The following is a 21,810-nucleotide window of genomic DNA, read 5'->3' on the forward strand; positions in this document are numbered from 1 at the left end:
ATGTTATCTAGCAATTGTTTTCCCCAAAATATACCATGCTGAGAACTTAGAAACCAAAAAGAGAGAAACATCAGCTAGAGGAAGAAGGGATGTAAGCGCTGAGGAGGTAGTTGGAGATGTGTTTGGTGCTATGTTTCCTATTTTAGGGATAGCACTAAATGATGTTAAGATAAGAAGATTGGCAACAGTTGTAGATAGGTTGTCCGCCAGTACTGCTAGATCTTTAATGCTGGTGGAGGGAGAGATGCAATCGATAAGGGCAATGGTTCTTCAAAACCGACTTGCTCTAGACGTTTTGTTGGCCAAAGAGGGCGGAGTCTGTAAGGCTTTGAAGGTCCAGGAATGTTGCACTTACATTCCAGACAATTCAAAACCTCTCGAAAAGTACATTCGAAACATTACTGAAATACATAATGAGATAGAAGATTTGACGAAGGTAACAGTGTGGGAAAAGGTAGGTCAAGGAATGGGTAAAGTTGGAGGTTGGTTTGCCAATCTGGGAAAGAATATCATTTGGTACATATTGAAACCTATCATCATAATAGTGATTTGTATAATCTCTTTGTGGGGATTGGTGAAACTGTACAAATGGTATAGAGCAAACAGGTTGCAAAGATCTATGCGAGAGCAGGGGAGGAGATTAGCTGCGATGCAGGAGAATCAGTACCGGAGTCTGAGGGCTCTAGAGGAGATGAAACGAGGGAAGATTGCAACGACTTCAGTTTGATACTTTGTACCTTAGAGAGGGTGTTGTGAGGATGATGACTACTGTAAGTCATCAAAGGGGGGATTGAGAGAGCACAAATCTGAAAATGTATAAGTGCACCATATTTACAAGCACGTAGTATTAGTTTAGCGTGGAATATACAAGAGTGTCAACATATATAGAGAAAATATATGAGTGTTTAATTAGAATAGATGCATATATATAAGTGTGAAAAACTAATGTAGAGGTTGTAGAAATGTTAAAATGATGTTGGAGTCACACGTTAGATGGCTAAGTGAAAACGAAATGTAATTCTGCAAACCATGAAAATGTGTAGGCCACATGGCATTTCACAAGAAACGAAAGATGCTGCTACACTTTTAAGTGACTTGGATTCTAATGTCATTTTACTGCAAAGTATTATTAACCATGGAATTGAAGTATGTTTTAAATAGATGTGTTATTTTATAGTAATGTGTGTTAGTTAGAATACTGTTTAAACAAAGAAATTTAATGTGCATATTGCAGAGGCCCGTTTCATGTAATTCTAGTAGGCCTGAATAGATAAAGTCGCTACTTTGATCTGCATGAGCTCGTTAAGGAGAGGTCGCACAGAGCACGGACGATAGGTCTGTTCAAAGATGTTTTATGACTTCTAGATATGGCAGATGCTGGAATTTGGGGCCTACCGAGAGAGTGTCTGTTTGCAGGTGCAAGGGGAACTTAAATCAGAAATAATGAATAGGCCCTTGTTCAGAGGCGCCAGGCACAGGCCTGTAGGAGTCTTCAGGAATTTTAGGGGGTACCGCCTGGTCGGAGAGAAGCCTGGGAAGCAAGGTCAACTTTAATGAAGAGTCCCGAGGAGCACCAGCACGGAATTTGCCGCTCAAAACTGCACCACGTGAGAGGCGTCTCAAGGGGCGTTCCTATTGGAAATGTGATTTTGTATTAGGGAAAGCACCCCGGGGTGGAGTTAGAGCAGATGATCTGAGGAGCCTAAGAGAGCGGATGGGTAGGCAGATAGAGAATTGAAAGAATTCGACTTTGAGACAAAGACTAAGGGAAGTGTGTGATCTTCTTTGGAAGTCACCACTGCTGACACCTTTTTAGGTAAAGATCTTGTTAAGTAGGGATGTCACTTAGTCTAGTGTAGGGACAGACTAACCTGTAATTTTCTTTTCTGTAAATGACTCTCAAGTTGCAACTCACAGCGATTCTTGCAACTCTAATGGTATTTGAGATATTTTTGATAATTTCCTTTTGTCGATTGAGAGCATTCAGAGAGTACCTTTTTATATTGATACCTGTATATCTTTTGAACCTTATTCTGAGATGTTTGTATCTCCAGATACTTTTGGCTTTAAATTAAACTTTTTAACCTTTTCGAGTGGTAAGTGGTTCTTTAGAGTGGTGTAAGTTCTTTCTTGATTAACCTAGTAGTGGATTGCCTTTTACTCAATGACAGGTACCAACGATTCAGTCGACCTGAGCTGGGATCTGGTAAGATTACAATAGACCAGAAATCCCGCGTTATCATTGTTGGCATAGTGTCTGTTTCAAACTGTGTTTTAGTGTTTAGATATGAAAGGACACTAGGATTACCATAGTACACTCCCTACACACACCCACAGCCCTCAGAGCCCAAGTTTAGTGTAGATGAAGACATTTGCCAGCTTGAAAATACCCTGACGTGCATTTTAGGCCTATTTGCAGTGTGGCAAACAGGAAATGCTGCAAAGTTGGGAGGGTTACCCTTGGGATCTTTTACTCCATTTGTTAAGATGTACCCAGAAGTAATTCCCACCCACTAGCTAGTGCCAGGCACAAACTTGGCACCTCCAAGCACCAACTTCAGAACACTTTCTGGACCTGTGGAAGATCAGAAAAGGACTGGACCTGCTGTCCCTGACCTGAAAGGAGACCTGAAGGACTTGGCCTGCTGCCTTTTGTACCCAAGACAAAGAATTTTAGTCCAAGGGTCATAAGGCTGACCTCCTGTGTGGATACAAGGACATAACATGCTGAAAGAGGCCTTTTTCTGGAAGTTCCCAGTGAACCAGTGACAACTGAACCTGGGCTGGACCCTGCTGCTGGCCTCCGTTTTACTCTCTGTGAGTTTCTAAGGGCCTCCTCTGAAGCCTTGGGGAGCCTGAGAAGTGTCCTCATGTGGTGGCTTGGGACTTAAAAGACTAAGGGCCCGATCCGATCTCATTCGGAAAGCATACCAAACGACTCTGGTCAGGAATGCTTTCCATGCGACTTGGATATAGGGAGTTCGACAGAACGAGTATGATGCATTTGAATGCATCCGGATATGATTCAGCCGGACTACCATTGACTTCAATGGGAGCCTGTGTACCAAACGCGTACACAGGCTCACATTGACAAAATGGGTGGTTGGGGATAATCGTGCACCCTGTGGCGGGCAACACTTGGTTCCTGCCACACTGTGTATGGTTGGGAAGAGGGGACTCTTGGGTATCCCCATGGGCCCGATTCGGAGGGCCCCAGGTGAAGGGGGTCTGCTACAGGCCCCATAGACCGATTTTGGTAGCCTTTTCGATCTGGGCAAACCAAATTAGAAAGACTGTCCGAATCGGTCATCGTACTTGCTCGCTTGGAAAACCTAGTTCATAGAGCTGCACGAATTGGCTCCGGTCAGCACTAAGGCTTTCAAGGCATCGTTCTTTGTTGTTCTGAACTGTGAACGATTCGGTCAGAAACAAGGGCTCCGGATCGGTTTAGGCGCTTCCAAATCTAATTAGGAGCCCTTCCGACCGAGATCCAAATCGACCCCTAAGTAAAATCTTTGACCAGGATCCACCTGGTTGTTGTATCTGACTGCTGCTCCATCGAGGTCAGCCTCAAATTGTGCATAGGTCGTGGTTTCTAGAAGATTTTACAGCAATGGTCTTGAGAGTTGGTTGTGGCTTTTTGCTTTTTTAAACAGAACCACACATTTATAGTAAGAGCAGCACTGGTCCCAAATTGGCTTACTGCAGACCTATGGCGGTGCCACAGGGTGTTTGAAGATGGTACCAAGCAGGCCACAGATACTGCTGCCTCCACTGGTTGGCACAACAATACCATGCGTGAGGCTATAAAGAGTCTGAATCTTGGATAGCGCACAAAGAGATGTGAACTGCTTCGGCAGGGGTGAGTGACACTGAGTAGTTCTGTGTAACATGAAGCAATTACATTATTTGATGGAGAGAAAGAAGAAAGGAAAGAAAGTTGCAAAATACAGCAGGCTGGATGAAAGACAAGAAAAGGGAGAACAGTCTGAAATAAGGATTAACAGAGAAGGAACTTGAGGGAGAACTACGTTTCCAAATGACTGCTAGGCTTGCTTGGTGAAATTTGTGGTATGGTTGAAAGTGGCGTCTATTTTATTTTTGTGCCAACCTCCTTGACCACAACTGCCTTACTGGGTAATCAGCCAGAAAGGCAGTGATCAAGAAGAACAAACACAACATACAGACCTTGTAGGAAGCTTCCTCTGTGCTTCTCAAGTCTAAATTGTCCTTTTTTAGGTGTGCCTGAACATTCCTGAAACCAGTCAGATTACATTAAGGAGAGGTTGTCTTGTGCTTTATTGAGGATTTTTCTAATGGTGTCTCATTATTTATAATTAACAAGGGCTGATGTCAAGGTTTCTTCATTCTGGACTCGAAACCTGATGAGACGTTAACATCAGTTTCCAGACCCATCAGAATTCTGAGATCAGCAATGTTGCTATGGATCTCCTTATCTTCACATGGAGGTTTAAGCTGGTCAAAGCCGCCAAAATCTCCATATGAAAATCTGGAGGCAAATGAGGAATTACCAGGGAATCAGACCCAGAGTTGCAGATCCCCTAGATGGTCCTCATTTCCAATTACACCCTGAGTGTCGAACTTGTAATGGCCTGGATTCCCATCCCGATATCAGTAACTAAAGGGTGGGGTGGGCCTGAGCCATTTTCTGGGCCCCTTCCAATGAGGGCACATGCCGACTTTACCTCTCTGGCTTCAAATTTTGCATCTTTCTGTTATTTTCACTTTATGATTTACTCATCTCTCCATTTTCTTCCTGATATTTTACGTCAACTGAAGTTCTTCTTCTATTTCTAGATGTATTTCCAGGTGTTGTGAGTTTTTCAGCTCCATCCATGAAGCTAGAGTACATACACTCTGAAATGGCGGCCAAAGAAAAACATGCACTCTTGTGAAAAACTCCCTACTTTATACATAGATTTCAAGACTAATCCAACCCCTCAGTTGCTCAATAACCACAACTGACATGCTACAGCCCTTAAAGTCACCATTGAGGAGCAGCGGTGATGGGTTCATATAGCGCTGTTACTGTGGAACAGCTGAAGGGCAACAAGCTGCCTCAAATGAAAAGATCAATGCGCAGTACTGTGCTAAGTTAGATTTCAAGCTGTTCCATGAACACAAATAAATAAAGGAAAAGTCTCGAGAGTGCCCCTAGATAGGCCAGTAGAAACAATGGATGCTTATATTACAAGTTAGAGGAAAGGCTCAAGGATTCAAACAGGTAGACTCTGGAAGGAAAAAAAGTGAAGAGGAATGGCAGGTATTCACATTTCTAAAGGAAACAAAGACTGTAAACTAATATGCATACTTGAGGTGGCTAGAACTCGAACTAGAAGACACAACACGAGTCTGGAAATGAATATCGGAGAAGGGAATGGGAGCATTAAAGGAAAATCACAGCAAGCACTGGCAAAGCCAATAGGCCTGCGTTGGAGGCTTAGATTTTGATATCGCTTGTTTTGCTTTGTCATGGTGTTTGTAAAACTTTATTGTTGGGGATATCTGTAGTCCAACCAAGATGCAAATAACCACTGGCTAACAGCAAAAAAAAAAATTTTGATCAGAAAAAAGGCCACATTGCCATAGTAAATCCTGTCACTGACGGGAACCAATCTGTGGATGCTTTGCTTGTCAAAGAGCAACATGCTGTCTCTGACAGTGAAATTAGGAAATTACTGTTGTAGGCTGAACCATTACCCTGTATATCAATAAAGAACAAAAGAAGGAGTACCACCCAGTGGAATTCACAGTTCCTAATGGGGTGCAGGCTGAAACAAAAGGGGGAAAAAAGCTCTCCTTTTGTTAAAAAAACCCTCACTCACCACCTAGTGGTGACATGCTTCATCATCGGGGTCCACCCTAATGACCTAGCGTCATCAGGGTGTGCTGCAACACCTGATTACAGTGGAGCTGGTTGTGAGTGAGGATGCGTGAAAAGGAAAAAAGTATGTGTGTTAAAAATTGTCCTGGTTTAACTGAAGAAATTAAAGTTTTATTTATAAGCAACTGGACAATGTTAAAAACAAAAGTGCGAGATAGAGTGTGGGTAATTATGAGCCCATGTATCTCTATGTGTTGTCAGGTCTACATGTTTCAACCTTAAAGGTGTAGGTTCACCAGGTTTTCTTCAGGACCGTTGCCCTGAGAGTGGATGGTGTGCGTCCCCTAAAAGGCGCGCCCAGTCCTACTCTCTGGGACCGCAATTAGTGACAAAAAAGTAGATGTCTGCGGTAAACGCTAAAACCCGGTTGGGTTTGCGTGAAAAATCAAAATACCTGCAAAGGAAATTGAGGAATGGTGTCAGATAATCGGTCTATGTACAAGCCTGTAACGTCGTGCAGTGTCTCACATTCGTGTCTGCATGCTGATGATCCCCTTAGGACAGATATCTATTGCTCGTGTAAAGGGTATCGTTTCTCAGTGCCAAGATGTGGAGGTACCTGGGTTGTAGTATAAGCGGTATACTGTTTGACTTATCTAGTGCACAACGTTGATTTAACGTGCGTCAATATCTATTCGATGCATACGCCTGACATCCAATTTTTGTGGCGTGAACAAATCTTGCATGCCTATAGTGCAGGCAAAATTATTTTTAACGTGCATCGTCTGCCATGCTCTGCAAGCATCACTCGTACCGGACTCACAAACAAGAAACATTTAAAGACACACAAGGGTTTAGCTTACTCGTATGAGGGTATTGTGAAACCTCATAGGGCGGGGAGAGGTTAACCTCGTGGAGAGAACGTATTCTGAAACAAAGATCGATGGAATGTTTCAAGAATAGCGACTGACTAGGAAAAGTGGTTAAGAAAGATCGGGACCCGGCGCAGGGGTCTGTGCAGCCCGCGGGTCCCGGAGCAATAATTACTTACAGTTCTGTGAGGAGGTCAATGGCCGAATACCTACTGCGGTCCTCCGCCATGTTACAAAGAGAACGGGCGCCGCGGTCGGGATGTAAGCTTTCTGCTTCCGCAATAGGCGGGGTTGACTGCCGGTCACGTGGGGCGGCGCCAGCGCCGTCACTGTGGTGAAGTCAAAGACGGTGGCTGCAGTAGCTCAATCTCGCCCTGCAATATAGGGTTCGATTCCCGTGATGGGAATCGGTCTAAATGAAAAGACATGATTAATTAGCTGCCAGGTTCAGGTCGAAAGTGACCATAACGCATAAGCTTTGAGGGGGGCCCAAAGTGGTAAATAATTAAAATTGTGCTGCTTCGAGGGTCAGACAATGTAAAGCCCTGGGGAGCAGGATATTTTAATATTGGGAGAAGTTGGTCTGACGGGACAAAGCTGGGGGTACATAGCTCAACATTTGTTAAAACATGTACATGGTGTCAAACATTGCTAAGGAAGTCACATAGAAATTGGATTTAATGGTGTTATGGCCAGGGTCAGGGATGTAGAGCCCTGCAGAATAGGCTATTGGACTCTGTGTGGTGGGATGGTCAGCCGGCCCATTACTATGTGTACCATCCAGGGGGGGAAAAGGGAGTGGGCAGATGGTGTCAGACATTGCTGGTAGTTGGCGACTGGTTCTTGGTAGGGAACCTGTCTGAACCTGAGGGTGATGAGGAGAGTTCTTATCCAGGTCATTGTAGTACAGAGTGCCATGGAATGTTATCATTGAGCCCTGTTCTGTGGGTCGACAGTCTATAGACCCAGCGTTGTTCTTTTTCATAAAGGAGCCGCTGAGTGTTGGGTCCCAACGGGACCTGCTCAATGGCGGTCCATCTCATGTCATTGGGTGTGTGGTGAACCTCGAGAAAATGGTCGGTGAGTTTCGTCGCATTTTTCTTGCACCGTATGGTGCTGCGGTGCTCACAGATCCGTAGCTTTACTTTGCGAGTCGTCATGCCAACGTAGGATTTCCCGCAGGCACACTTAATCAGGTATACCACATTGGCACTATTGCAGTTAGTGTGTGCACGTTGTTCCCACACTTTCCCATCCTCTAGGTTCAGTGTCTTTGTGTTCTCTGTCAGATGACAGACACTGCAGTCTCCGCATTTGAAGTGTCCTGTAACTGGAGGTAGGTTCCATGCTGTGGTGATACTCGGGTTGACGTTGACAGGATTAAGTTTTGGTCTGGTGGAAACTAGGTTGGTTTTCAGACTGGGTGCTTTTTTGTAAGAAAACAGTGGCTTGTCCCAATTGAATGCACCTGTGTTCACTATTGACCAGTGTTTATTGATACATTTGCTCACTTGGTTGGATATGGTGTTATATGTTGTGACGCAGGTGAGTGGTACTTGGTCTTTTTCCACAGTTTTTTCTTCAAGTAGCCCCTCTTTTGGTTGGTTCCTGGCCCTCTTTTGGCATTTCTCGATGATCCTGGTAGGGTAACCACATTGTTGAAGTTTACTGGTTAGGTCTCGGGCTTGAGCCTTGTAGTCAGATAGGTTACTGCAGTTTCTCCGGAGTCTTAAATATTGCCCGTAGGGTAGATTTTCTATGAGAGGGCGAGGGTGGAAACTCTCATATCTGAGGAGATTGTTTTTGGCAGTTGGTTTAAAGTGGGTTTTGGATGTTAGGACGTTTCCCTCTTTTGAGATTTCTAAGTCCAGGAACACAATGTGTTGTTTGTCATAACAGTGGGTGAATTTCAAGTGTGAGTCGCAGGAGTTTAACCATCTGATGAACTCCATAAGTGCTTCCTCTGGTCCTTGCCAGATGGCTAGGACGTCGTCAATGTAACGTCGCCAAAATTTAATGTGGTCACTGAAGGGGTTAGTCTCAGCTCGGATGAATTTCTCTTCGAAATCATGCACGTAGAGTCCAGCCACGCTTGGGGCAAAAACACTGCCCATGGAGGTCCCACCGATTTGAAGGTACAGAGATCTCTCATATTCAAAATAGTTCCTTTTTAACGCTAGAGTAGCGCATTGAAGGATGAAAGATGCTGGTGTCTGATGCTCCCAATTGTTATTCTCTAAGATTGTTTTAAGTACATTGATGGTTGCATCCTGTGGTATACTGGTATACAAACTTTCTATGTCGAGGCTGAGTAAGATGGTTTCCTCATCGACTTTGATCTCTTTCAGGAGTACCAGTAGGTCTTTCGTGTCCTTCAGGTATGTGGGTGTGGATTGTACAATGGTTTTTAAGAAGAAATCACAGTACCTCGAAAGTGGTTCCAAAAGTGACCCAATTCCTGACACTATTGGCCTGCCAGGGGGAGGAATTTTTCCTTTGTGCATTTTGGGCACAATGTAGAAGTATGGGATTTTGCCTTCTGTTTTGCTTAGGTAATCAGCTTCCTGTTTAGAGATGTTACCTGTTGCTTCCGTCGTCTCCACTAGTTGTAGAATTTCTGCTTTCAGATCTTCTGTGGCATCTCTGGGTAACGGTTGGTAGTTCCTCACGTCTCCAAGCAGTCTCCTGCACTCCGTGTCGTAGTCAGTTTTGTTCATGATGACCAGGCCTCCTCCTTTGTCTGCTGGCTTAATTATGATGTTGTTATCTGTTTTTAGGTTCAGGATGGCACTTTGTTCTGCTCTGCTGTTATTTTGAAACTGTTTGTTTTCTTTCATCCGTTCAATGTCGTTGAATACTGCCTGTTCAAATGTGTTAATCTCGACAGGGATAGTATGAGGAGGGGGTATGAATGTGGACTTTATTCTTAATCCTGTTTCGTTCGGTTTCCCTTCTGTATCCTGGCTGGGGTGTTTCTCAAAGAAAGCTTTCAGTTTCAATTTTCGGAAGAAGGCGGACAGCTCGCAATGTAGCTTAAACTTGTCGAGTCGAGTTGTGGGCACAAACCCCAAACCCTTGTTGAGGACTTTGGTTTCGATGTCAGTTAGGGCTCTTGAAGATAAATTGGTCACTAGCTCCTCATGTTGCTGGGACCCGCTTTGTTCGTTCCCGCTCTGCTCCTGGTGTTGTTGCCCACTGGGTCTTCCTCCTCCCAGTGGATGTTGTTCCCGGGTTTTTTTCTTCCCCTCCCGCGCCTGCCTCTGTTCGAAAAAGGAGGGCGGAATTGGTGTGGTTGGAAGAATTGGGGTTGAAAAGGTGGTTGCCATCCATACATCGGGAATGCTTGGTCTGGTATGAACGGTGGGGGGAACGGAGGTTGGCCGTATTACACGAGCAATAGATATCTGTCCTAATGGGATCATCAGCATGCAGACACGAATGTGAGACACTGCACGACGTTACAGGCTTGTACATAGACCGATTATCTGACACCATTCCTCAATTTCCTTTGTAGGTATTTTGATTTTTCACGCAAACCCAACCGGGTTTTAGCGTTTACCGCAGACATCTACTTTTTTGTCACTAATTGCGGTCCCAGAGAGTAGGACTGGGCGCGCCTTTTAGGGGACGCACACCATCCACTCTCAGGGCAACGGTCCTGAAGAAAACCTAGTGAACCTACACCTTTAAGGTTGAAACATGTAGACCTGACAACACATAGAGATACATGGGCTCATAATTACCCACACTCTATCTCGCACTTTTGTTTTTAACATTGTCCAGTTGCTTATAAATAAAACTTTAATTTCTTAAGTTAAACCAGGACAATTTTTAACACACATACTTTTTCCTTTTCACGCATCCTCACTCACAACCAGCTCCACTGTAATCAGGTGTTGCAGCACACCCTGATGACGCTAGGTCATTAGGGTGGATCCCGATGATGAAGCATGTCACCACTAGGTGGTGAGTGAGGGTTTTTTTAACAAAAGGAGAGCTTTTTTCCCCCTTTTGTTTCAGCCTGCACCCCATTAGGAACTGTGAATTCCACTGGGTGGTACTCCTTCTTTTGTTCTTTATTGATATACCCAGGGGTACAGGAGTATTCCCCCGTTCACTTGGTGAACCAAATACCTTGCTCTCCCCTCTGTTTTTTTTGTCCATTACCCTGTATGCCATGCTGTAGTGGGTGGAATAAATATGTGAATGACACTACAACAGACTAAGCCCCTCTACGTAAATAGATTCCAAATTGAATCTCAGTAAAATTCAACGGTCTTGGTTAATGCCTTACCTGAAGAGACTGGCTCCATTAACCAGGGGACTGAAAATGCTTGAATTAACTTGTACCTGCATTCTCATATTAATAACGTGTACTCAAACAGCAATGCAAACCACTCTTCTGTATTTTCTAAAAGCAGTGAATAAAAATTGCTATTATCCAGTGTGTTGGTCCTCAATAACTCACCTTGAAAGAATGGAAGGCCAAGCCAGTCTTACTGCAATTTAACCGTGTTTCCTGCAGATCTCTGCATGCTTCACCTGCGAACGTTCAATTCACTGTCGATGTTCAGAGAGAGGGTGATGTGGGGACACATCAAACTAGGACATTGGGCACATTTACTGGAAACAGGCGCAAAGTTGCTTATTGCCCACATTTTGTGAGGTATAACTGCTGTTAACTCTGCTTTCCCCGCAATATGTGCTTTTTAGACTGTTCGGTGTGTAATTATAGCCATTGTTGATGCCCACTGATGAGGGCAACAATAGTTCCACGTCAGAATATCATATACGGAAATAGTGTCTGACATACACATGGTTATAAATATTATTTACAAAAAATATTGTTCCATTTGGTGCATGTGTTCCATTATCCAATAGTTGGTTTCTTTGAGAGCAGCGCTTGTGCTCGTCTGGATTACAAATTACAATCGATGTGATGTTCACCCAGGGAACTCTTTAAAGTTCAAAGAGATGTATTTTTCTTTTTACTTTAGATGCTGTTCAGCTCAATGGCCCCCGCGATGCAGCTTGGAGACACAGTATTTACCAACACACATTATGTCATTATAGTCATTACATTTCCATTAGTGAGTGTTAAGGGGACGTGAAATTGACAGGCCTGTTTCAATTTTTTCTTCTGTATTATTCTCCAGTAGCAGTCTTAACTGCCCGTTAATAAAGCTCAGCCTTCTTCACCAAACCTAATTAGCCTATGAAGAGCTTCTATGGTCCCCGCTGGGTGCAGTGCCTGCAGCAGCCTGCCTTTCAGCTGAGGCCACCTCAGGAGCCTTTCCTTCAGACCAGTGGCAGCTCCTCCGCAATGGCGGAGGAGCATCTTCCCACTGCTTTTAAGCAGTGTGAAGTAGAAACATAAATAAAATTATAATAACATTAAGGTATTATCATTTTATGCTGCCTGCTGCTTTGCGGGTGGGTGGCTGGGCGGGACAACCCCCTCCCCCCGCTCTTGGAGCAGGGCAGGGGAGGAGTGGTTTGCCCACTCCTAAGTGCACAATGACTGTTTGGTCGGCCCTCTCAGGCCACCCAAAAAAGTAATGCACAGTTTCCCTGTTCTCCATGTAAGCTGCATTACAGCCTGCGTGGAGAACATGTCCAGGCCCCCATTCCCTGGTTGAGCATCCAACCAGGACACCCAGACCAATCACAACGCTGCACTGCAGCATTGTAATTGGTCATGGGAGCCTGGGTGCTTACCAATCACAAAGCTGCATTGCATCGTTGTGATTGGTCAGCGGGGCCTGCTTCCTGTTATTCGAGTTCCACGAGGAGGGCAGGAGCAGAGTGGCGGGACCCGGCGGCAAGGTACATTTCTTTTTAATATGCATTTATATTCGCACCATGCACAACCCTTCCAAGCTGCGCAACCCCACCTGTGCCCGCCCCGCCACCCACGAGCCATGCTGCCTGCCACTGCTTCAGGCAACAAAACATGGAAATGGACAAACGCCATTTTCTCTGTTAGAAGAGTGACCGGGAAAGCACACGTGACTTCTTAATTCTGGTGTAGTGGAAGTGCATGAAAAAAGTATGGGAACTGTGATCCTGAGTGGAATAGGGACAGGATCAGTGAAGGAAGGGGTGGGTCAAATGATCAGCTAAAAAAATAAATATCCTGTAACTATTTTGTTTCTTTTTCCTTCAGGTAACTGGCTTTAAAATAGAGCACACCAAAATAAAAAATAAAATCATGTTAAACTAATCAGTGTGAAATGCACTGTTTTATGCTCTGAAAACTCTATTTATTAATGCAGCCACAGATCCAGATGTCTGTGTGTGGAACCAGAGAAACACTGAATTGAATTCTGGTTGATGCAGTGGGGAATAGTGACTTGTGTATTTTTAGTGCTTCGATGTCCCAGTCTATGACAGAAAGCACGGTCAATGCGTATGGCATTATTTCAAACTTAGATCACACAGCATAAAATAGGCTGCCACAAAATGTGCAATTAGCTTTAGGTTTAAGATTATTTTCCAAAATACACATTTTAGTAATATGCAGACTGTACCTAGTGCAAACATTGCCTATGCAAAACACTCACTTGGCAGCTCAGCTAGTAACACCATTGCAATGCCTCTCAAAAAGAATAGATATTTGTAATCCCAAAGCTTCAAATGACTCCATCAATTAAAGACAATACTGGTTTTCAAGCAGCGTCTACATATGCAGATTAACTAATCGCACACATTTAGATATCTTTCAGGTTTCAGGCACCTTGGCGAAAAGCCTGGTTTCTTCTTGACTTCTATCCCCCCCTTGGCTTCATGGCACAGGAGACTCCTCCCCTTCCACTTCAGCTGAAGCTTCTCAACTTCTGGAATTAACCACCGAGGAAAGTTGTCTTTTAACAAAAATTAGGGCAACGGTTTTAGTTACATTTTAAAAAGTATGGGCACGTTGTGTCCCACAGATCCCGCCAGCTTAGACCTCTAGATTGGTGATAGGAATTATGGGAGTCTCCTGGAAGACTGCAGTTCCAGTGCACACCACTCAAACATGTCGGCTGCTGAAACAGTCTACATCTCCAGGTGAAATACCATGGAGAAACAAGGAGTGACCAAGGAACTGGTTCAGAATTACAAATTCCCCAGGTGAGTGCTCATTTCTAAGAGGATCCTTAGGGTCCCACTCATAAAACCCAATACCTTCAGCCCGCAAGGGTTATCGGTGCCACACCTCTCAATAATTCTGAGTAGGAAATGTTTCCGGGCGAGGTTCAAGGACTTCCTAATGAGGCTCACATGGCACAGATGAAAAGAGTGCCAGTATCATAGAAAATATATTGTATGAGTCTGGAGTTCGCTCTACGCTGGTGCAGAGGAAGGGAACGTAAGGTGTGATCACAAAGTGTCTTATGTAGCAAAAGGCAAAATTATGGAGCGATGTAATGTGAAGAGTAAGCAATGAGTGATCCAGTGAGGTGTTGCCAATGGCAAATTAAAGGTCAAAGAATGAAAGAGCGGTAGATAGGTAGTGGTAGATTTGCCAATGACCAGTATGAATGGTGTTTTCTCTGGAATGTACGGGATGACATCACCACCAATACTCCCGGTCACAGCACGGAAGTGCAGTACTGCCAAACAGATATATTTATGTCTTTTGCTTTGTGGTTAAGCAGGCCACCACTTGAGAGGGATATTTAAATTTAAAAGGTGGTTTCTCTATAGACATTTTCTGGGACAGAACCACAAATCTAAATTTGACGCCATTTTTCATGTTATTTCACTGTGCTCCCAAGTATTTGCTCCTCAGCTCGTTACAATCTGCCATAACACAACACTGAACATTTTTTTTGAGAGGCCTCGTATTCAGCCACCCAGCTTACACTTGTTTCCACCTTCTCCAGCTGGAAAGGCACTTCAAAATTAGTAAACGTGCTGATGTCACAGTTACGTCTAAAACGTTAGCCACCTTTATTCCGGCTGTAGAGGCGCTTCTGCATATTGCGAATACATTTCTTAGCTGAAGGCCAGTTCTGGCGACAGTCAGTTTAATGGTGCTTCTGCTGAAGAACTCCTCTCAGCACTAGCAACATGTCAAGCGCTCCATTCGTCACTTTTCTACCATTTGAACATTTCACCCAAACTCAACACTTACTGGACGGGGTGCAATCATGGTACAGGCCAGCCCAAGGCACAATCTAAATTATTCACATGCTGAGATGTCCAAGGCATCTTAGACCTTCTAAACCACGCAATGACCTTTGATTGTGTTGTTCAAAATTGTAATTTGACAGGCAATTTTAGAAAAGATCATTCAGTTAGCCATAATTACAAAACGTTACATAAGAAAAGTGAGGACAAAATGTGGCAGAGACACGTTTCTGCAAGATTTTGTCATCACAACAATTTGTTTTACAGAAGATTTACACTGCAAAAAAGCTTTGTTTGAATTTTTGCCCATCAAAATGTATAGATTTTTAAAAATCTCTGTCATCCCATCAAGATGGTCAAGCTTTAGAAAGTCTCAAAGACCAACTAGCATAACCCCTACATTTGAAACATTGGATCACTCTGCCCTTACCCAATACATGACCCAATTAGGGATTTATTTAGTTTGAATATAGAATGATCTATTGCGTTTGCAAGTGTTCTTGGGATCATTTTAGTCTTTACCTTCCTTTTTGCATTTTAAATTGTCCTTCCAGTTTACCGTGGGGATCAGGGCTGTCATCAAGACTCTGAAATAAAGTGGCTCCATCCGTGAGGTTGCATCGCCGTGTCCTTTGCTATAACTACACAGCTGGTGTGCAGTTTATTATTTTTCCACAGAAACAGTAACGGATAATTTTAGCAAATGCATGCAGAACATCTGTCCATGAAATTGTGTCAATCATCTACAATTTAATCTATTCATGACATAAGATACTTTTAGGCGGCTTAGCATTTAAAAACTGAATCCTACATTTCCAGAGAAATGTTCTAAGCTCCTGCCCTAAGCTAGTATCTTCAGTAGAATATATTGAAATCATTTTACCGACTTCTACCTTGGAGTCCTCAAGTTCCAACTGGTGTAAAACCATCTCTTCCCATTTACTGACACTCACTCTTTACCGCTCCGTCAGAGAATTGTGATAGTCATTGCCTTCGTTCTATGTAGGTTTGAATACAGTACGTACAGTATTTAGGACTGTCATTTTATTTACTTCCATACCTAATGTATTTTCAGAATGTTGCAGCCTATCCTCTTCATAATCTTTAACAGAGACAAGAGTGCCTCGTCATTGCACTCCTTGAACTAGACCCATCAAGACTTTCGCCAGTGTGCCTCAGAATTCTTCACTCCAATCCAGGGCGGCCTCTCCACTAAGGCGGAGGTGCGTCACCCCACTGCTTTTCAGCAGTGTGAATAAAGGAAACATAAAATGATAATAACTCGGATAATAACTCTCAGAGCATGGGAAGGAGTAGTGGGCACTCTGCAAGTTCGCATGAATGTTGCCGTCTTGTATTACAGCCTGGATGGAGTACATGCCCAGACTCCCAGCCCCTGCCTGAGCGCCGAACCACAGCGCTCAGACCAATCACAATGCTACATTGCAACATTGTGATTAACTTTGGGGAGCCTGGGTGCTTCCTGGGTGCGCTGTTCCTGTGCTGGGAGAGACACAGCAAGACGCAGCAAGGAAGTATGTTTTTTTTTTCTTTACTCCCTCTCCTCACCCTCCACCCTGCTCGCACCCCCATCTGTGCCAGCACCACTGGCTTAATCGCTATCCATTTCACCACAGAAAAGCAGAAATAATTCTTATTGCCCAAAAACACCATACCTGCTTTGTTAACGGAGCACTTAGGCTTGAAGATGATGTCATCTTTTGCAGTTTATCACTTCTACTATGTGGCTCAATGCAAAGTGAGTTTGTCCAGTTTCTCCCAGGCCGGCCATGGGGTTCTTCTGTGGTGCATGCTTACCCATACTTTTCTATACATAAACTCTTTGCTAGATGATGTGCAGTGTGAGAGAAGTGCCTCTTTTGTTCATGATCTGTTAGCGATTGCTGCCAAAGCCCTAGCACTTCTAATGTAAAATGATAAAAACCTCGTACTGTAATTTTAATTATATGCCCATTTCGTAAATCTATAGCTTTCACAAATTATGGTATCTTTGATGGAGCTCAGAAAACCATAACAACCAGGCATTCACATGTTATACAAATATTACTTAGACATACTTCCTAAGCATCTCACATCTCAAAGAGTAAATTCTTCCTGAACTTGTTGGACTTGGCAAAAACCTACCTCATATCAACTGTAAAAACTGAACCTTCGCAACACAGTGGCACAAAAAAACAGAAAAGTGAATGAAATTTGACTTACATCCATAAACTCTGCGTTGGCTTTTGGACCAGTGGTTTCATTAAGAATCTTAACAGCGACAGGAATTTTCACAGTCTCTCCCTCGGGGACCCAGATACCCTGAAACAAAGGAGGAGGTGAACATGTGACACCAAGGTTGTGAATTGACTAAAATGCATATTGCAGCAGATATTTTTAATATATTACTCCTACAGATTTTGCAGTGGTGCCCAATGTTCCCTCTAATTTATTTTCTCTGTGTGCAGCAGTGTAGGGTCTCTGTGCACTACAGCCAAGGCTATGTGCACCAATAATTCGACCATGCATGCAAGTGTAGCTACAAATATCAGTGGTAAATACCACTCCATACTTGTTTACAAAAAAAGTGAAAAAAGGTATATTTCCACACATACAGCGCAATCTAATAGTATCTTGAGAGAGGCTGTCATTAATAGGTCAAATTAGAGCAATGCACTCACAACAGTTGTCATGTAAGCCCTGCACATGGCTCAGATTATTATAGAGCAACATTAATGTTTTTTAAATCAAAGACAATAGGTTTTTGTACAACTGGTATTTTGAACTCACCTACTTGAAACTGGTTTATTACTCGATAATGAAGGAAAAAGGAGGAGTTTTGGTAAAATAAAATATTTGTCTAAGATCACATAATTCAATTGAGAATGCCGTGATATACCTGGGTTTTCTGGTTTCACTTTGTACATATCGGCCAGTAAATGGGTATATATATTTGTCTTTACTTATGTTGACGCTTGGTTTTTATATCTTTGTGTGTTTTTCTATAGTTTTTCTATAGCGCACATTTGACCTGAAGGTAATGCAGGTTGTATGTGAGCACCACAGTTACATTACACAAGGTCACATTCATTTTTTAAAGAAACAGGGATTTTACCTGATTTGCCCACGCTAACAGGCTGTTGAGTTGATTCCGAGACCTGTACCTGGTCTCCAAGTTCCAAAGTCAGCAGCTCTGGCCGTAAAGCCACATCCTAGGAAGAGGGCAGGGGGCTTGCATAAGTTACATTACAGCTCGCCTATTTATGGACTAGAAGTTTCTAACAGGACCTTGAGCTGAGCCAGACTACAGACTTGAACTTTCAGTGGCTCCCCTACCTCTAGCTAGAATGTTGATGAACAGCTGTGTTAGCAGAAATATATCACCTGACGCTATGAAGAAGGGAACACCCATTCCTAAAGAGCTGTGACGCCATGAATTACTGGAGTGAAATTGATTAAAACTAGGCCTTTGTGACAGCCGACTGCTTGGGACTGATAAGGACAACCAGAGGCACTCCGGGCTTTTTATGTACACATATGATTTCTTTTTACCGTCTCTTTATTTCTACCAACAGTCTGCAAATACCACTTGCTGAACACTTCAACGGGGAATATAAGCAGACAACACTTTAACAAGCATTTACAATGCAATGGTCTCCTCTTTGTTAAAGTTAGAGCTATTGGCATTGCTCATGACATTATTTTTGTTTTTAAAACATATAAATAAATGGCATTGTCATTTACAATGCCAATAGCGTAATCTCTCGTAAATGCAAGACCTATTGCATTTGCACCCATACACACACACAGAGCCCCCCACACACAGAGCCCCCCACACACAGAGCCACACACACACAGAGCCACACGTACCCACCTACAAACACAGAGCCACACACACAGAGACACACACACACAGAGCCACACACACACAGAGCCACACACACACACAGAGCCACACACACACACACACACAGACAGAGCCACACACACACAGAGCCACACACACAGACTGAGCCACACACACACACAGACAGAGCCCCCCCACACACACACAGACAGAGCCACACACACAGAGCCACACACACACACACACACACGCACACACATAGCCACACACACAGACAGAGCCAGACACACAGACAGAGCCACACACACAGAGACAGAGGCACACACACACACACACACTCAGAAAGAGCCACACACACACACCCACACCCAGACAGAGCAACACACACACACACACACACACACACACACACACACATACAGACAGACAGACATTAAAACAGTTCAAGGCAACTGCAACATCCATAAACCTCATATTAAATAAGAAATCAATTGCACACTTAAAAGTAAAGGTAACCTACTTAATGAAAAGATTAAATCATGTAATATCCCTCCTTCTGCCACCATACATGTTCTAGCAAGAGCTTAAACAATGGTACTAGTGATGCTTCTGTAACATCCTTCAGTCTCCCATTAAGTTCCCATGTATTTACCCATCTAAATTTTTGCTTGTTTACCCCTTGACCGCGGCGAACATTTTGCAGCGGTGCGGGTGATTTATGGCGTGGGCGTGGTTCGGACGGCCCCCGGCCATCCTCCGCACACGCCCACCGTGACGTCGGTGGCCATCCGACGCACGCAAGGGGTTAAACCTATTTCTTCAGTAAATAAATTAACATGATATAGATAAACAGGCAAGTACTGCGAGGCGGTCATGGAAACATAAGGACTTAATGGTTACTGAATAATAATTACCACAGGCAGTACTTTAAGCCGCTGAGTAAATCTGCATGTTTGCTCACATATTTAGAGCAATGACACGCTGAACAAACAGGAGTTAAAGAGCTTAGAAGTGAATGTGTATTAGATCAGAATGATCAAGGGCTGCTTATTAACCTATCTGGCGAAATGTAGCCCTCATTACATAACAGGACCTAATAATGACTGGGGAGGAGAGCGGTATATATGTGCCTGGTCCGCCACTGCTGAGAACAGTGGTTTGTTTGTGGCCCGACACCTGTTGCATTTCCATTTTAAGAAATGCAAGTTTGTAATGTGACACCCCCCCTTAACTTATTAGTGTTTCTCCAAATGTAAGCTTGCCTAGTTCCCTTTGCAAACGGTTGCAGTCATTCTAACATGTACAAAGAGCATCCTGCTTGTGTAAGTCAACACGTGCTACAAGCAGTGATGCAGCAAATCGATGACAAATGCGTTAACAAAAATCAAATAAAATATAATAGTGGAGAAGAATGTTAAGAGTCAACTGCTCAGCACTTCTCGTTTAAGATTGAGTGCAAGAAGTCATGTCACAAAGCTCACAGCTGGTATATCAATCAACTGCACAATTCTGCATTTAGATTAAAAGATACATTTTACAGTGCATTTAAAAACTATATTGACTTAAAACAAACAAATCGGTTTGACGGGCTATTTTGGAGAGAAACACCGCGACGTCTAGCAGCTTAGCTACTAGTACCATTATTTCTCCGCAGCCGCATATTTTAAACGCAAACGTGCCTTTAGAAAATCGTGTGCCAGTTCATTGCGCTTGCTTTCAGGGGACTTGATGCCTTTACAGATCCAGCCTTGAATTTAGCCCCTTTCCGCTACAACAGGGCGTGGGGTGGGGGTTTTCCCTGTACCCCACATCACCAGCATAATTCCATTTTGAGATGTTTATATAAAATCAGGAGTATAAAAAAAAATACAACAATGTATTCTTACAGCAATGCCTGCATGACGTTTCAAATCACACATTTATTAGCACACAATATTATGTAAGGGAATTTCCATGCTGCTGCATTTCCAAATCTATATTTGAAAAATATTTCGGCCAACATGAGAACGTTCTCTACATACAAACCTTTTGCTGAAGAAAGGAGCTTCAAATATAACGAGCCCTGGCTCTACAAGATAGTTGTAGTGCGATAACCGTGCTTTACAATTAAACCAAAACAAGCTGTGGGGAAGCCACATTCGCAGCAAAACGTTTCTCTTCGGAAATGTTCCAGAGACAGCATTTCTAGATTTAGGACGCTCCACAAGCCTCACTTGTGGGCTCTTTCTTACCTTCCAGTTAATCTCCACCATAGTACCACCTCAAACACTTGCAGCGGTTGCTTGATTAACTTTCTGCAGCTACGCCACTCACATTCCCTTCAATGGTGCATGCAAAAGGTTTATTTTTAGAAGTATTACAGGTGGCAGCCAATCAGTGTGGACCCCCGGCAGGACTTCCAGCACAGCTGTCTCTACGCCCCGCCCTGAGAGAGTGCGTCATCGCAGGACACAGACCACGCTCCCGAACGTTGTCGACATGTTGGAAAGGAAATATTTCGCAGCAGATTTACAAACCCCTTGCGCCGCTTTTATGCCGCCGTTGCGTCACTTTTGTGACGCAGCGGCGGCGCAAAAGATGCACCATGGTGCGGGGTATTTACAACGTGACGCATCTCCCAGATGCGTCACGTTGTAAAGCCCTGCGCCAGAAGAGGCGTACCGTCGCAGGGGGAGGCGTTCCTGCACAGGAACGCCTCCCAAAAGTGGCTGAGTGAAATCTACAAGATTTCACTCAGTCACTTTTGGACCCATGCTGCGTCAAAACCCTGCGCCTGCTTGAAGCAGGCGTAAGAATTGACGAAGCATTGTACACATAGGGCCCCCCACATCATTAATGGAGCTGCGACGCGCTTGCCACGCAACTCCAGCAATGCGCCGCTTTTACGGCACAGATGCGTGACGCATCTGTGCCGTTTTTGCCCCATGGTGCGCCGCATTGTAAATGCGGCGCATCATGGGTGGCGGAGCTGCAGCGCACAATTACTGGCGCATCCTTGCCGATATGCAGGGATGCGCCAGTAATTGTAAATCTGCCCCTTCGTCTTCAGTAGAACGGAACGGAGATTCCAGATACAAAAGAAAGTTAGGCTGATGATAGGTAGCAAACATTACGGCAAAGAGTAGGAGTTA

General features: G+C 43.9%; 1 protein-coding gene across 1 annotated transcript in view; it reads right to left on the bottom strand.

The window, feature by feature from the left end:
- The window catches only part of ERBB4 (erb-b2 receptor tyrosine kinase 4), a 1,576,940-nt gene that overhangs the window by 473,721 nt on the left and 1,081,409 nt on the right, over positions 1-21,810 (bottom strand). The window contains exon 18 of the mRNA XM_078682001.1: positions 17,056-17,154. Coding sequence (XP_078538127.1) covers positions 17,056-17,154 — 99 coding nt within the window. The remainder of the gene's footprint in view (positions 1-17,055; positions 17,155-21,810) is intronic.

Source organism: Lissotriton helveticus, chromosome 3_1, assembly GCF_964261635.1.
Source record: "Lissotriton helveticus chromosome 3_1, aLisHel1.1, whole genome shotgun sequence".
NCBI lineage: Eukaryota > Metazoa > Chordata > Amphibia > Caudata > Salamandridae > Lissotriton > Lissotriton helveticus.